Here is an 18,355-nt window from a genome sequence, read left to right on the forward strand (position 1 = left end):
CCCCATATATATACATATATAGAGAGAGGTGGGATCCTTTGACACCTCATCTGCGAGCCGTTAGATCAAAAAAGATCAACGACTCTGATTTGTAGGCATGTGACACCATTGATTTTTTTTAATCTAACAGCTATCAGATGAGGTGTCAAACTTCAAACCTCATCTGATAGCTGTTAGATTAAAAAAGATCAATGGTGTCACATGCCTAGAAATCAGAGTCGTTATTTTTTTTGATCAAATGACTATCAAATGAGGTGTCAAACTTCAAATTTGACACTAGTGTTAAAAGATCCTGTCCCACACACACACACACACACACATATATATATATAGGGTTAATCTAATCTCATGTTACATGAGAGATCTTCTCTCATGTTATAGATACATGTGTGGTGGGATCCACAATTTATAAAAAAAAAAGGAAAAAAAGAAAAAAAGTTGTCACGGTTTTCGATGGGTCTATTGGAGATAAACTACTCTTATGTTGCATAAGAGTAGTTTTTCCCATATATATATATATATATATTAAATTGAAGAAATTGATGCCAAAATTCAAAAGTCGAACATATGACTAGAAATTCATTTATTGTCAACAAAATAAATTTGAACTGAAAGAGACGTGTAATTTACAGAGCTATATGATGAATAAACAAGAAAACAAAAAAACACTAGGTATTGGAGAAATTTGGTGCCATGACGTTCAACCATAGAACTGAACTCCTCAAGAAAATTTCAATAGATGTTGACGTGTTATTACTATTGAATTCAATCAATCCTCATATTCTAAAAATACATACAGAGCAACCCTTCAGCTCTTATGTCACAGTTCCTCAATCCCAGCTACACAGTAGTATCCCTGCAAAACTTTTGAGTCTTCTTAGTTCTTAGTAATTGGCTGTAAAGCAAACAAAAGCTCTGACATCTCCAGTAATGGCAAATACAGCCAACATAAATGCTAAACGTACAACAGTGCAACCAATCCTGGGCTTCATTTGATAGTACCCTTGGTTGCAGTTAAATAATTTCTGATCCATTCTAGCTCTTCAAATAGCAGAGGTAAGACATTTTGAAGCTCAAAACCAGTATTTGATCCTGGAAGGGCCAGAAGTTCTCCATGTAGGGGTCATGTGGTTCATCCTGGCAAAAAGAACAGAGCTACGTGAGCTGATGATCAACAACCATTGCCGAGCTATCAGAACCAGAAGAAACAGACCCAATCTTTGCTTAGGAAAAAAATTTCTTCATACATGTGTTATTCCTCAAAGGATCGCATAGAAATCTTCTCCAACAGTACTGGCCAATCTTCTCCAAGTTGCTGGGGATTTAGCTCCATAGCAACTTTAAAATCATGCAAAGATACCGAGAACAGTGGTCTGTGTTCAGGCTCAGGTTCTGCCAGCCCACCAGCACTCTGCACATGTAAATGATTATTTGGCCACATGCCATTAATGATCTTCCCCTGAATCTGCTGTTTTGAGGCAGGGAGCTTCCTCGGCTCATTTGCAGACCTAGCTCCCACTAAATCAACACAAGAACTGATCAACCGTTTTAAGTACACATCTAACCCATTATTCAACATATTCGCACATTCCATAGAAACACCTCCTCCAAGGCCCTGTACTGTAGCAATCTGCTCCACGCGCCTTCTCAATGTATCTGTATCAGATAACTTACCATTGTCACAACACCTAACAAAATCACTAGTGCTACTCACCGGCAATGCTTTGCGGGCCCCACCAACACTTGCAGAGCAGTAAGGAACCCCAAGTGGTGCTATCAGGGGACTTCTGGAGAAATTGAAGCGGTTTAACTGTTCTACCTCTTCCCCATCTTCAACAATTGATATTTCGGTTGGCCCTTTGCCATGTATTCTTGGTTTTTCTGCAGGTCTCTCAATAGCATCCCCCATACCATTCTCAGGTAGCTCAGCAACTGCTTGAAGATGCTGTATTGGTCTCTGATAATCACATAGAGTAATAGTTCCATTCTCCATGTCAACCTTACTACCACTGTCTTCTGAAGCTGTGGATTGATGAGCAACCGAATCAACTTTCCCATTTGGTCCAAGTGGGCTTGGTCTATCTTTAAGCTTCCGATCACGCATTCCAGACCTTAACTTACGTGGGGACATTGGCAAAACTCCATTTGACCAAATGGATGATGCATTTTGATTTTGGATGTTGGCAACACTCTGTTCATGTCCATCTTCTCTACCAGGAGATACATTAGTGACATACGCTCCTGATTTTGGAGGACCTGATGACCGGACTGGTGGTGGGGTCTTGGCTTGGCAGGCATTCTTCAAAATTGACTTTATAAAATAGTTGTGTAATGGAAGATTCTCCCTCCCCAGTACCCGATAACACAACTTATCAAATTCAGTCTTGCTCAGCTTCTGACTGAGAAATCTGTTCAAGTAACTAAAATACCGTTTTGACTTATCAGCTCCAATCCTCTTTACAATTTGTGCTTTTAATTCACCCAAATCAATTCTTGAGCTCTGCTGGGGTTGCATTTCTCAACAGACAGATTCATACACCGCCCAATAAATCAGAAAACAACCCACCCACCTGTAACCTCAATTTGACCCAAACTGCAGTTATTTCTGTTTACAAAGAACCCAAAACTCCCTCTCTCCCATACCGTTGAACACAAATCAACTACCAAAAGCTCTGCATATCAGAACAAGCAGATGCTTAAATCATACTAATAATAGCAACCCAAGAGAAAGTAGCAATTCTGAACCTGAATATGATCACCCTTATAACCAAAATTCACACCCCAAGAGACCCACACAATGCAAAGCAAAATCTCAACTTCCCCACACCCAAAACCCTAGAGATCAAACTGCAACGGAACTCACTAAGCCCCAGAGCCAAATCCCACAAACCAAACTCAATTCAACGAATTGTATGGCAAATAAAAACCCTAAGTTTGAATTACCAAACCCGAGGGTCCGAAACACTATGCTTGCGTTGAACAGCACGAAGCGAACGTTACATCAGTTGCACCAATCTAAAAACCCTCATTATTTCGCAAAATTCCAAAAGCACCAAACTCGTAATCCCGAAGAGATCACCGAGTGGAACCAAATTGAGCAACGCTAGAGAGAATATATATATGTATGTATAATAAAAAAAAATTGAAATTGCAATGGAAGGAAGCACAATGAAGAACAAAAACTTAAGGCTTGGAAGTGTGTATAGAAAAAACAAAGGGGTTATTACGCATTGATTGAACTCTGACCTCAGCGCAGTTCAGGAATTTGCATAGAAATCTCGAACCTCACTTGCTGCTTCCGAATCTTCGAAGCTTCAGTTATGGCTCCTCTCTCTCTCTCTCTCTCTCTCTCTCTCTCTCTCTATTTTCCCCTTTTAAAAAAAAAACAAAAAACAAAAAAACAAATTCGTTGCTGATTTATGTATTGAGTTTTGCTTTCTGTGTATAGCTCGCTGCTACTAGTGTTCCTCTTCCTCGCTTCTTTTCCTTCTGTTTCTTTTTCTTTCTGTTTTTTTTTTTTTTTCAGGTCTTCTCTTCGCTATTAAAAAAATTCGGTTTTATTTGTATTAGGATTCAATGATTGTACAAATTAATTTTTGTACATGCCCAATTTGTTTTCTTCTTTTTTTTTTTTTTTTTTGGGTTAAATCTGTCATCGAAGATTTAATCCAAGAATTCTTTTGTTACTCTATCTTTACTTTTTGGGTCTCTGATTTACTTTTGATTATAGATGATTTCCAGAGATAAAAAAACACTATTTTTATTTAAAAAAAAAAAACCACTATTTTTTTACATCATTGTGAATTTGTGATACGTGATTACAATCAAGGTAGTTAAGATTAGAATTTTACCTAAAATCAGAATAAAGATCAAAAATAGTAAACCGTAAAATTTTAACGTAAAAAAGTCATAAAAAATCAGAAAAACATAAAAGCGTTTGAAATCTTAACGAAATCATTTAGATTAAAAAAAAAATTGTAAAATCATGAAATCATATATTTAAATCGAGATTTTAATTACCTTGATTATAATGATTTAATTACAATAGAATTTATTTTAAAAATAATCTCTTTTAAAGATATAAAAAATATATGATTAGATAACAAAATTATTTTACTGATAATGTCCTCTCTATATATATAATGATGCCTATATCAAAATAAAAATAAAAATGATGCAACAGTTGTAATAACACAGTCCGAATTTATAAAAATTGTGTTTATATTTTTTTTTTTACTTTTACCACATTTTTTTATTACCTCTTATAATCAATTTTATTATCGTTGGATCAAAATTAAACCAATAGTTATAAAATGATATTAAGTAAGACTTATTAATTTGATTTTGCTCCAATTATGACAAAATGATTCTAAGAGATAATAAGAAAAAAATGACAAGTATAATTTTTTTAAAATGGATCCTCTCATATTTTAATTAACATGACTATGTTATGTAGGAGAGTTTAACCATATAAAAGTAAATCATCGGTAATGATTTTGTAACTACTTATCTCAATATTTCTTTTTCTTTTTCCTTATCACCATTAATCTACCTTTATATTATTATGGTCCCCACATTATATGAATCCATTTTTTTTTTTAACATGTTAAACTATTTGGACAACTTATATTCTCTACCATTATCATTCTAAGAATAAAGAATCTTGATCCATATTATAACATGAGGCAAAAAAATTAAAAAATTACACTTTTAATAATTAATTACGAATAGGTAGCAGTTTGGAAACTATATTCGAATTTATTGCAGTCATTCACGCCCAAATTAGGTGTGAATACTAAGTTAGGCGTGACTCCCAAGGTTAGGCGTGACTCGTCTGGTGTTGACACGTGGCACAAAAAATTAATAGTTTAACCGTAAAACTTTATAAGGCCATAACTTTTGACTCGGGTATCCGAATGAGGTAATTCTTTTTTTGATTTCACGTAACTTTTTGAGATCTACGCAATGACATCTCATTTGATATATTTTATCTCTCACAAACACAATTCAAATTAACAACAATGATACTATAAAGATGGCACCAAAGTGGATTAACTCATCTATAAATAAGATGACACCAAATTTCCTATTAATTACAAAACGCAATCAGCTCCTATTAAATACAAAACGCAATCAACTCTTATAACATTAAATTCAAAATTCAAATAACCACCAGGAAATTTATTTGAATTAGCGACAATCTGTAACCAACTCATAAAATTACAACGCAATCAGCTCCTATTAAATACAAAACACAATCAACTCCTATTAAATACAAAATGAAATCAACTTATTGGAGGTTATTTTAATTTTGAATTTTGAATTTAATGTTATAGTACCATTATTGGGCGTGAATGAGTGCAATATATTCGTAATTAGGTTCAAAACGGCAACTTATTTGTAATTATTTATTAAAAAAGCAAGTGTTTAGAATATATATTTAATTATTTTCTTTATTAATACAAATTTTTCAAATTGATTTTTGAGTTTAAATCACAAATTAAATCTTTATTTTGTTTTTCTTATTAATAATAATTTTTAAATTTTTTTTTGGTAATACACTATATAATACAATTATTGCAAATTTGAATTATGTTTGTGAGAGATAAAATATATCAAATGAGATGTCATTGCGTAGATCTCGAAAAGTTATGTGAAATCAAAAAAAGAATTACCTCATGCGGATACCCGAGTCAAAAGTTATGGCTTTTCAAAGTTTTACGGTTCGTAAGTTGACTTTTTTTTGCCACGTGTCAACACCAGATGATTCACGCCTAAATTAGGCGTGAATGTCTAGGGAGTCACGCCTAACTTAGGCGTGAATAGTCACGCCTAATTTGGGCGTGAATGACTGCAATAAATTCGAATATAGTTTTCAAACTGCTACCTATTCGTAATTAATTATTAAAAATGTAATATTTTAATTTTTTTGCCTATAACATGATTTATTTTGTTTTAGTTTATGTCCTTGTTAAAGTAAATGGTATAAACTGAAATAATTTTGAGAATCAGTTCAACTTATTTCTCTTTGTTTTTTTATCAATTTAATATATAAGTATAGTTATAAATTATTATTATTATTCGAACAATATTAAGGATTTCTTTTTGGGTAAAATTTTTATAACTTTAATCCTCACCAATATCATCTTTGGGAGGGATTTAAACTTTAATCTTCTACCCGCTATGAATTCTGAATTAGTCCATAGGCGACTCAAAAAATCCGAACATGTGGGATTACCGAAGGAATCTTTAAAAAAAAATCATATATGGAAATTGATTATTGAGCAAAAATTTGAATATTGATCCTCATATATTCGAAATGAAGTAAAAAAATATAACTCTATTATACTTATGAGGGCGTTTGGTTTGGGTATTCCTATGAGATAGCTAGGCATCAATAAGTGGCATTTTTCTTGACCACGTTTGGTTCACGGTTTTTAAAAATTTAACAAGCAAACTTATTTACCCATCCTTTATCAATTGTGAGGAAAAACAGACGATAGACACAGATGAAAAATGTCACTTACAATGTGGTATTGTAAGAAAACTGGGTAAATTGATAAAAGAAAACGAGAGATGTGACTGATATACCTTTTCTGACCTAACCTCATCAAATTGCACATCTCTGCCAAGATTACTTTTGTCAATTTTCAAAATTTAAAAAGGTTATTTTTGTCATTTTATACCACTTTCCCTTCAATATTTTATCTTCAACCAAACATGGACTTATAAAACTTTAATCAATTTACCCGATAATATTTCGTCCAACCAAACATCTTTTTTTAAACTTTATCAGCAAACTCACTTTCCCACAATTTTCGCAGTAATTATATTTACCTGGTAAAAAAAATTTCTCCTCTACCAAACGCCCCTTATGAGTTAGGATATCCTTTTTATCATATTCAAACATCTGACAACCTTAGCTTTTTAAATGTTATTTGTTTTGATAGAATATCATTAGCATAGTACATAAACTATCAATGACTCAGAATGATCGTTACAATAAAGTATATCCTGAGAAATATTTATTTATAATTTGTAGAGGCTGAAAAGCTATTCCACTCGGACCAACATATATTTGAGAGTACAAAAAAAAAGTTGAGAGCTAGGACAAGGTCTAAAATTGTTCTGGGAGCTCCATGGACATTATATTCTAAATTTTTCCCTCTAAATAGACTTATTGGTTACTTCATATGAAATGATTTCTTCCCTATTACCGTAGCCATGTTAAAATCTTTAAAAAGATATTTTGATTGGTTTTTGCAATTTCTATTATTAATGTGGAGGATTAGAATAAGGTCAAGCTAGTGTTAGTTTCAATAGTGAGAATTAAGTGAACACCTACCTTAAAACACCAAGTGGCTGAGTGTTATCAACTATGTTAGATTCTTTTTTGTTTATTTTGTTATTTTGTGAAACTTGATATTAATTAAGAAAAGATGTTGGTTTGAAATATACCCACTTTGAATTAAAATCACATTTGATATGCCTTAATGTATCATTATGCTTGCATGAATCTATTGGTAATGTAACGTCCGGTCACTTGTGGGATCAATGATTGTCCCCTCAAACAAATACAAGACTTTTTAGCGTGTTTTGTTCTCACTCATACAATTCATGAGAAACTTCCCAGGAGGTCACACATCCTAGAATTGCATCTTGTTAGTTCTTAAGTTATGGACTATCGAAAAATAGATGCATCTTGGTAGTATAGGTAATACATATTAATTCTTTAAACTATCCTCAACTATACAGTCTCATACCTGCACAGCCTCTGGATCTCTCTTGTTCGGGTGTTGATTCAATTCATTCATATACCCCTCCCGCTAGGAGCCTATTATCATAGCCCTCCTACCTTAGCGGGTCTGGACTCCGGGAAATGGAATTTTTAACTGGTAGTACATTCCAACTCACGTGCCAAAGGACTATCGATTTCCGCCCTCGTCAGTTCCCGAATGTTACATGCCCACCAGCTTCTGCCTAGTTCATCCTCGAACCACACCATACTGGAAGAGAGGCCCTGCTCTGATACCACTTGTAATGCCCGACCACTTGCAGGATCAATGAATCCCCACAAATAAACACAAGACTTTTCAACATGCTTTGTTCTCACTCACATATTTCCTGAGAAACTTCCCAGGAGGTCATACATCTTAGAATTGCTCTAAGTATTTCTTAAGTTATAGGCTATTAAAAAGTATATGCATCTTGTTAGTATAGGTAATACATATTACTTCCATTAAGCTATCCTTAACTGTACAGTCTCATACTTGCACAGCCTCTGGATTCCTCTCGTTCGAGTATTAGTTCGATTCATTCATGTAACTCTCCCGCTGGAAACCTGCTAGGAGCCTATTGTCACACCCTTCTACCTTAGCGGGTTTGGACTCTAGTCATTGAGATTTTTGACTGGTAATACAGTATAACCCTCATGCCAAAGGACTAGCTACTCTCTGCCCTCGTCAGGGCCCGAATGTTACATGCCCACAAGCTTCCACTTGGTTCGTCCTCGAACCACACCGTACGGGGAGATAGACCCGGCTCTAATACCACTTGTAATGTCCGGCAGCTTGCAGGATCAATGACTATCCCCATAAACCAACATAAGACTTTTCAGCGTGTTTTGTCCTCACTCACACACTTCATGAGAAATTTTCCTTAAGGTCACCTATCCTAGAATTGCTCCAAGTCAAGCACGCTTAACTATAGAGTTCTTAAGTTATGGCCTACCGAAAAGTAGATGCATCTTTCTAATATAGGTAGTACATATTAAATCCTTTAAGCTATCCTCAAATGTACAGTCTCATACCTGCATAACCTCTGGATCCCTCTTGTTCAGGTGTTGATTCGATTCATTAATGTACCTCTCCCGTTGGAAGCCTGCCAAGAGCCTATTGTCACAGTTCTCCTACCTTAGCGGGTCTGGACTCCAGGCATTAGGACTTTTGACTGGTAATATAGTCCAACCCACATGCCATGTGGACTCTCTACTCCCCGCCCTCGTTAGCGCTCGAATATTGCAGGTAATATCCCTTTAATTTTCTAAGATATATTCTCTTTTATTTTCCTTGTTAGAGGACAAACAAAAGGTTAAATTTAAGAGAGTTTATAACATTTAGCTTATTTATTTTTCTAATGTGGAAAAGTATAAAAATCCCTATATCATGAGAAAAAGCTCAAGAATATCATGTCATGAGATAATTACGAAACTCTTAGAGTTTCATAAATGTTAGAGAAATAAAAAATTATTAATGTAACCTTATCCAACAGTTTAAATTTTTGGGTTGAAATAGTTTTTTAGATGATATCAAAGTCTCTGACCAAGTGGTCACAAGCTCGATCATCATCTCCCCCAATTCTATTAATAAAAACTATTAAATATTATGGAGTTTCTTAGCACTAGTAGATTGGATCTGATGCATCTTCAACCCTTCAAGCTCAATGGCTCTTTTGTGAGGGAAAATGTTAGAGAAATATAAAACTATTAATTAGTCTCACTAAGCTATTGGGTTGAAATGGTTCTTTACGGTATCATTTCATTAGTTTATGTGTATTCTCACTCATTTGTGGTTTTTCTACATGTTTTAGATAACTAGGAGATTTTGTTGTGAGATGCACAAGAAATCGTGCCCAAAAGAAGTTTTAATCTTTATCCATTAAAGGGATCAAAAATCAAGTTTGAAGAGTCTTAAAATCATAGTTTTTCATCAGCATCAAAAGTATTTTATATGGATAAAAGGTACTCTTTGATGATAACAAGGTGACAAAAAAAAAGAACAACCTTGATCAAGAGCAAAAACCATTAACCATATGTGGCAATTGAAAATGCATGATAGAGCCACGAAAAGAAGATTAATGGTATATAAAAGTTGCAACAACATAGATGAGCTTTAAGGATAACAAGAAGTTAAGAGCAAATAGATCAAGCGAAACAAAGAAGAAGAAAATCAAAACTGAGATAAATGGCAACAAACCATGGATAACCTTCAACATAAGCTAATGCCATACGCCATCAAGTCTAATATAGTACCAAGTATTGCCAAACAAGTCAAAGTATTAAATTCAAGTAAAGAACCAAGATCCAAGACTCAAGACATGAATTTAAGTCCAAAATTATATTTATAATATATCTTAAGGACTTAGGCATATATGAAATGATATATGGTAGATTGCATTGTACAAGCTCAAAGTATTTTTCAAAGTTTCATATTACATAAAAGTTTTGAAAAAATCTCTCAATATGATTTGATATCATAAATCATTTTCCTAGAGATAATTACATGTTTTCATAATGTTATAAACTTGTTTAAAGTGAAAAGAATGTATTTCTAGCCAATTCTGAGCTTTCTTAGAGATAAGGATAAATCAGGGATTTATCAAGATAAATTCGGGATTTGCCAGGATAAATCAAAAACTTATTAGGATATCTGTCATGATTTTTCCAGATAATTTTAGTAATTTATCGAGGTAAGTTAATATATCCTAATAAATAATTTATTTATCCGGATACTGATGACAATATGTATTTAACGGCTATAAACAACTAGTTTTTAATGTAAACACTATATATGTATATATATATATATATATATATATATATATATATATATATATATATATGGGTCAGGATAATTTTACACTAGTGTAAGTTACACTCTTAATCTTGTCCGTTGATCTCACTTATATCTAAGGGCTCTAATTTTTTAGTGATGTGAGCCATTGGATACAAGTGGATCAATGGTCAAGATTGAGTGTAAGACTTCTAACTCTTACACCGGTGTAAGAATATCCCGCCCCTATATATATATATATATATATATATATATATATATATATATATATATGGATCATGATCATTTTACACCGGTGTAAGATTAATAAGTCTTACACCGCATCTCAATCAAGATTAATAAGTCTTACACCGCATCTCAATCGTTGATTTCCGTGCATCCAACGGTTATAATTTAAGAAGTCATATAAATTAATTAATATTAATTACAATACAAATACCAACCGATGCTTTTCGTCTATCAACGGTTGAGATGTGGTGAAGACTTGTTATTCTTACACTGGTTTAAAAAGAACCTGCCCCTATATATATATGGGCTTATCATTTCTCAAGCTGCCCATACAAAGATGGATCAATGGTGATAAAGGAAGAGAGAGAAAAAGAGAATCATAACCATTCAAATGTGAATCAATTAATATAAGGAAATAAATAAACAAAACGACGTAATTTTGGGATAACCGGAGATAAATATATCTCAAGCAACTTGAGAAATATTTTTTTTTCTCTCTCTCTCTCTATATATATATATATATATATATATATATATATATATATATATATATATATTTCCAACAGGCATCATTGTTACACATCTTAAGCATATTTTGAGAGTATTTTAATCATCATTTACATATCTTTCAAAGACTGAGCTCATATTGTGAAATTTATATACACACAGTGCTTTTAGTTGTATATCCACACTTTGCAAGTGTAAATTCATTTCCAAACACTTCCTTCTTGTATGCTTGAGTGGAAAGGGATGTGAGACCCTTTGAGTTTAAAATGTAGCCAAATACCAATGAAAATTTGGAGAGAATTGTAAGGTTGCCAAGTACACGTAAACTTGGTGGATTGTAGAGATTTGTCAAGCACCGGTGAAACTTGGCAGCCTGTGAAAGATTTGATCTAGCGGTTTCAATCTCGACGTAGGTTACAAGTGGTGGTGACTGAATCAAGATAAATCTTAGTTTGCAATCTCTATATCATTTAAAACTTCTATTCTTGGATCAATTGCCTTGTTGATATCTTGTATATCCTAGTGTAGGTTATTTAATTGTGAGAATTTGTGAATCTTGATTTGGTTGAATATGTTGAAAATATTTTTAAATATCAAAATGCGCATGCAAAGGTAATTTGAAAACAATAAGGGGTCTTTGCAAAAAATTTATAATACTTAATTTACCTCTTCTTGAGTATGGAAGTCACATTCTAAACAATTTAAACATAGTTATATTCAATCATTTTGTAAGTTATAATATTAATATAATTTAGGGTCCCTGGGTGCATACATATGTATAACTCCATAAGTCATAGTATAAGTATAACTCAAAGTCATAGTCTCGTGATAATAAAAATGTAAGATTAAAGTTACATTGAACGTAGATTTATATATGGATTTTATTTCTCTTGTCATATAAGAGAAATCTTGTCTTCTACACATAAAATAAATGGTGAAACTGAGACCCACCCACTTTACTTTTAAAAAAAAATAGAACACAAAAATCGAAGTGAGAGTAGGAGATAAGATTTCTCTTATGTTACATAAGAAAAATAAAACACTTTATATATATATATATATATATATATATATATATATATATATATTGAAAGTGATAAAATTATTATTTTTACCATATATAGCTATGCACAAAATGAAAATAAACCAGTCATGATTTCAAAAGAAAATAGGAAACAAAATAAGAAAATAATAATGTCATGGGGTTTATGTTTAAAAAGAGAGACATTCCTCATATTTGTTTCCTTAACATTCTCATTTTAGAATTTCTTATCATTTTTTTTATCTAATTGCTAGAAAAGATTTTTTATTTTTTTTTTTCAGTTTTACTCTCTTTATCTTTCTCTTATTCTCCTTCTTCTCAAGCTTCTCGAAGAATTCCCGAGACCATATATTATTGTTTTCTCTCAATTCTTAAACTAATGAATAATTAACATCCTCTTCTTTATTTATAGAAAAATATATTATTATTGAAATAATAGATTTAATAATAAAATATTATAATAATAATGTACTATTTATATAATATAATAATTATTAAATATTTTTCGCTGACTGTATGGGATTAAAAAAAAATTTCTTTTTAAAATTTTCTTATATACAAAATATCGATTCAAGATAACTTTTTATAATTTCAGCTGGGAAATTTTTATTCTAAATTTTTTTAAATTAATATTAAATATTTTCTTTTTTTTTCTGTGTGGAAAAGTAATTCAATTATGCCTAAATTATATATTTAAGGTATTTACGTTTTTTAACCTGATGCTAAAATCGAATTTTAATTCTTTTATAAAATAAACCTATCAATTTTATAATTTTTATATAAAAATTCTATTTTTCAATAACTCAGAGATTGATTAAAAATAAAGAGTTTTATATTTTTATTCTTTATTATTTACACCTAATTTGAAGGGTGTTGCAAATCTCCATTAACTCCATGATCGATATTAAGCTCTCACTACTTTAAATTATTTAACATGTGCATTTAAATATACTCACACAAATGACTTCTACACACCTAATATCCCTTTGAAACCTCCTTCACATCTTCCCCCTTAAAAATTTCTGTTTTTGTTCGAAATTATTTAAATGTTGTTTTATCTTTTGTTAACGGATTGCTTCGATAGCAAAGTAATCATAAACCTCCAAATATACTCAAGCAAGTAGACTTTATACACTACTAATAAATTATGTTAACATGAACATTTACATGAGGTGGACAAGGGTGACATCTTAAGTGGTTTAATTTCAAGGAATGACATGCATATATTATAGACATCCTAAAATTTTATTAAGCAAGTCAAATCAGGTGATTTTTGCTTGGTCGGTGGAGACGTGAAACATGCATTTCTTCTTCTCGTGTGATGAAAAACACTGTTAACATGCCTCGTTGCAGCCCACACCATGCACTAAAGCATGCACGAAACTCAGTACTCATCATGAGGGATTGGGTTACCCTATTTTTTCTTTTTCTTTTAGGTGGGGCACAGCCCAAAAATGACTCCCCAAGCATGCAGAAACTAGCAACACTATCATATTATTCGATCCCTCCATCATTTGTCTTTAAATTAAGTATTTTTAATCCAGTTAAAATCTTCCACTTCAAACCATATAAAATTGTATGGTAGATTGATAGATGTGGAGGTTTTTCAACACATGCTCGAACACTGTCTTACAGTAGTTTGATTCCCGTGAGTTCCAATGTCATATAAAAATACTTTAACTAGCGAGACTGAAATTTTTTGTTTACAAATATAATATTTAGATTAAAATTATGTTCTTTTAGTTTATATATTAAAATTATTATAATGTCGTGATAGATTAGCGTATAACTTATTTGGCAGTAAATTTTCTATTGAATGAAAGTATCAAAAAATGAAATTATCTAAAGAATAGAAATTGTCAAATTGCTATATCAACAACATGGTTATAAATTGTGTTCCATCCTGGGGATCGAGACGTGCAGCTAAAAAATGGTGAGTTTATGTATGATTTATATGTTCTCTCAAGTATTTATGAAGGAGATACATTTGAAGGAAAATAGATCATTGTACACTGTCTATAATAACGGCGTTGCCAAGACGTAAGGTGTATATACAATGATAGCTAAAAGAGAGTAAAAGTATGTATCTGTAGGCTTTACCTCTTGTTTATAGAAAGTTTAACTATAAGTAATGAAATTTTAGACCTTTTATGAATTTTGGGGACCCAATGTTTGATCAACTAAAGATATAATAGGATCAATATCTTCTTGAGAATCTTTCATTATTTTTCTTAGTTATTTGCCCCTTCTAGAATATAAGCCTTTAGCTTGGACCCATAACTAATTGAATTCAAAATTTGTCGAACTTGCATGACAAGATTAATCAATTAAGTTGATAAGTAAAATACAAAACAATAACTACAAATTTTTTTAGTAGATACAATAATTACAATTTAAATATTCATCTTATGTCATTTGGAACTTGCTACATTACGTCAACATTAAGTAAGTTCGCACAAAAAATAAAGAAAATAAATTGCAGCCTCTAAAATTTAAATATTATTCTTTTCTTTTTTTTTGTATAACAAGGAACTAAAAACTATTACATGCCTCTAACTAACCGAGGCCAACCACAACCAGTATAGTCACTATACAATAAGCTAAAACAATTTTCAGGGGGATCATCCAAAACAGTCGTTCCCCAATCTAACTTCAAGGCCATATTGGCTAAATAGTCAGCTACCTGATTTCCCTCCCTAAAGATTTGGGCAAATTCCACCTGCCATTCCTGGTTCAGCAAATTTCTTATCTTAGCAATCAGACCCCTCAGTGGATGAAACTCAGTAACTCCATCACTTATCATTTTGATCATAACTTGAGAGTCTCCCTCCAACATTGTTTTCCTGTAACCAAGCATCCAAGCTGTTTGAAGACCAATAAAGGCTCCCCAGATTTCTGCTTGTACAGGGCTGCAATTTCCCAGCTTCCTGGCATAACCTTTCAACCATCTTCCAGTTTCATCTCTCAGTACACCACCACATCCACCTAGCAAATTACAGTTTTTCACAGCTCCATCAGTATTGATTTTCACCCATCCAGGAGAGGGAGGTTTCCACTGCACCATAACTTCATTTTTGGTCTTCTTTATAAGACCAGCTTTAGAGTATAAGGACCTTGCTTCATCAAAGTTTGCAAGATAGTTACAGGCCAGCCTAATGGTATTCTCTACACTGGGGACTTGCTTCTCAAAAATCAAACTATTCCTCTCCTTCCAACTGCACCAGCACAGCAAGCCAAACAGAATGTACCCTCTATTCCCTTCCAGCATATAATGATCTTCCTCCAAGTTCATATTCAGCCAAACATGCAGAGGACATGATAAAAATGCAATCCACTTCTCTGGTTTATTGAAATTACTCCATAACTTCCTGAACCAATTGCAATCTCTCATGACATGGAGACAGCTTTCAGGAGCCTCCTTGCATCTAGGACATGTACTCGACTCTGCAAGGTGACTTAGGACTCTTCTTTGGTTGGTAAGCAGATTTTCCCCAAGAAGCAACCAGAGAAAGTTCTTCACTCTAGGGGGACTATCCCATTTCCAAACCTTATCCCATTGTAAATTCTGTTGAGATTCCTCAGTTCTGCATAGGAACTTCCAAGCTGCTTTGACTGAAAAAGTCCCATCTTGAGAATTTTCCCAGATCACCCTATCATCTCCCTCATTCGGATCAGGTGGCTAGCTTCCAGCAATAGAGTTCAGAGCTTCCTGGGAAAGGATTTCCCTCATCTCCTGCAATTTCCACTCTCCTCTAGGATCAACCATGTCTGCAACAACAGCATCCATGGTTTCCAATAGTATATCATGCACAATGTGCTCTACAAGGGGCCCCATCTTCAACCATTTGTCCTTCCAAAATGATGTTCCTTTCCCATTCCCCACCATTATCCTTGACCCTTCACCAATTAAGTGCCAAACCCTATTCAACCCCAACCACAGATTAGAGCAAGCAGCCTTCTTTTGTATGCTAGGGATAATCTCATTCCCTACTTTATACTTATTTCTAATCACCTTCACCCACAGTTCACTACCATGAGTCAAACAACCCATGACCAACTTTCATCAAATTAGCTTTGTTGGACAACCTCAGGTTTCTGATACCTAGTCCTCCAGCATCTTTTTCCATACAAACCACACTCCAAGCCGTAGCACGAATCTTCCTTTTCTCCTGGCTAGATCCCCAAACAAACCCCCTAATATTTTTCTCTACAGCTTCATAAGTACTTGCAGGTAATAAAGCTGTTTGCATAGTGTAATTTGGGAGAGCTGCCAACACTGATTGCACCAGAACCACCCTCCCTGCCATAGACAATGACTTCTCTTTCCATGCACTCAGTCTGTTGTTTGTCCTTTCGAGAATGTAATTAAAGGTACCTTTGTTCACTCTCTCATGCAATACAGGTACCCCTAGATACTTCCCAAGATCAGCAGTAATAGGACATTTCAGTACCTGACTAAGCTCTTTTCTCCTTGTGTGATTTACATTCTTGGAGAAAAAACATTTTGTTTTTTCATAACTGATTTTCTGACCTGATTTTTTGACACCAGATTTGCTTGAGCCACATCAGCTTCAGAGAATATAAGCATATCATCTGCAAAAAATAGATGGGATAAAGGGGGTCCATTCTTGCCCAACTTCACTGGCTTCCACTTTTTACTTTCAACAGCTGAGTTTATCAAGTGTCCCAGTCTTTCTATACATAGCACAAATAGATAAGGAGAAAGAGGATCTCCTTGTCTAATCCCTCTTGAAGGTTTAAATTCTTCAGTTCTAGTCCCATTCCACAGTATATCCATTGATGTTGATGTGACACATTCCATAATGAGCTCTACCATAGATACAACCAGCCCTGCTAGAAGGAGTGTTTCTTTTAAAAATTCCCAGTTCACCCTATCATAGGCTTTCTCCAAATCTACCTTTATTGACATCCATCCTTTCTTGCCCTTCTTTATCCTCATAGAGTGAAATATTTCTTGGCTGATGATTATGTTATCCGAAGCATGCATTCCTTTGACAAAACTACACTGGTTCGGCATTACTAGGGATCTCATAGATTCCTCAATCTTGAAGCTATCACCTTGGTAATAACTTTGTAAACCACATTACATAGGCCGATTGGTCTAAATTGGCGTATCCTCTCTGGATTAACCCCCTTGGGAATTAAACAAATTAGAGTTTGGTTGATGCTGGCAACTCTCTTAGGATCCTCAAAGACTTCCATTATCAGTTTCAGTATGGAACTCCCCACACTGCCCCACTGAGATTGAAGAAAAACAGCATGGAGCCCATCAGCTCCAGGAGCTTTATATGGATGCATACCAAAAATAATGCTTTTTACTTCCTCAGCTTTTGGACAGCACCCTATCCTTCTCCAACTACTATTGGTAATCACTGGGAACCTATTTTCAGAGCACAACTTTGGGTTGCATTGGTGCTCCTCCACACACAACTTCTTGAAGAAATTAATAGCCATTTCTTTAAGCTCCCCTGGATCATCCACCCAAGTTCCATCCTCCTTCTTTAAAGTTGTAACCTTGTTTCTTCTGTTCCTAGCCACTGTGGCAGCATGGAAGAATCTAGAGTTCATGTCTCCAAAGGCCAACCAGTTGCATCTGGACCTTTGGAACCAGGTGAGTTCTTCTTGGACATAAATAGCATCCAGATCCTGCCATAACTCCCTATACAATCTCTCCATTGCTTCACATGGCCCTCTGCTCAGCTGGATCTCCACCCCCTTAGTCTTTTTTGCAACTGAAATTTCTTCTTCTGATCCTCCTCTCTAAAGCTGTTTTGGTGCCACCTAGCTGCTTCTTTTTTAAATTTATTTTTAGCTGGGACCCAATCAGACTCCATACTCCAACAATTCTCCACCACCTCCTCAAAGCTAGGATTGGTCAACCATGCAGCTAGAAACCTAAAGGGTTTAAGACCCTCATTGTTTCTATAACCAACTCCATCTTGCAGAACTATAGGTCTATGATCCGATCCATAGAATTGCATGTGAA

General features: G+C 33.9%; 1 protein-coding gene across 1 annotated transcript; it reads right to left on the reverse strand.

Annotated features, from left to right (window-relative positions):
* Window positions 1-624: 624 nt before the first annotated feature.
* Window positions 625-3,498, reverse strand: LOC133290637 (uncharacterized). The gene is made up of 2 exons (XM_061488749.1): window positions 3,247-3,498; window positions 625-2,672 (listed from the first exon to the last, which is right to left on the reverse strand). The coding sequence occupies exon 2, from the start codon at window positions 2,513-2,515 to the stop codon at window positions 1,253-1,255; it is 1,263 nt and encodes a 420-aa protein (XP_061344733.1). The 5' UTR covers window positions 2,516-2,672; window positions 3,247-3,498; the 3' UTR covers window positions 625-1,252.
* Window positions 3,499-18,355: the final 14,857 nt, after the last annotated feature.

This window comes from Gastrolobium bilobum, unplaced genomic scaffold (genome assembly GCF_033153095.1).
Source record: "Gastrolobium bilobum isolate Gb01-03AN ecotype WA unplaced genomic scaffold, APGP_CSIRO_Gbil_v1 utg46365, whole genome shotgun sequence".
Classification (NCBI taxonomy): Eukaryota; Viridiplantae; Streptophyta; class Magnoliopsida; order Fabales; family Fabaceae; genus Gastrolobium; species Gastrolobium bilobum.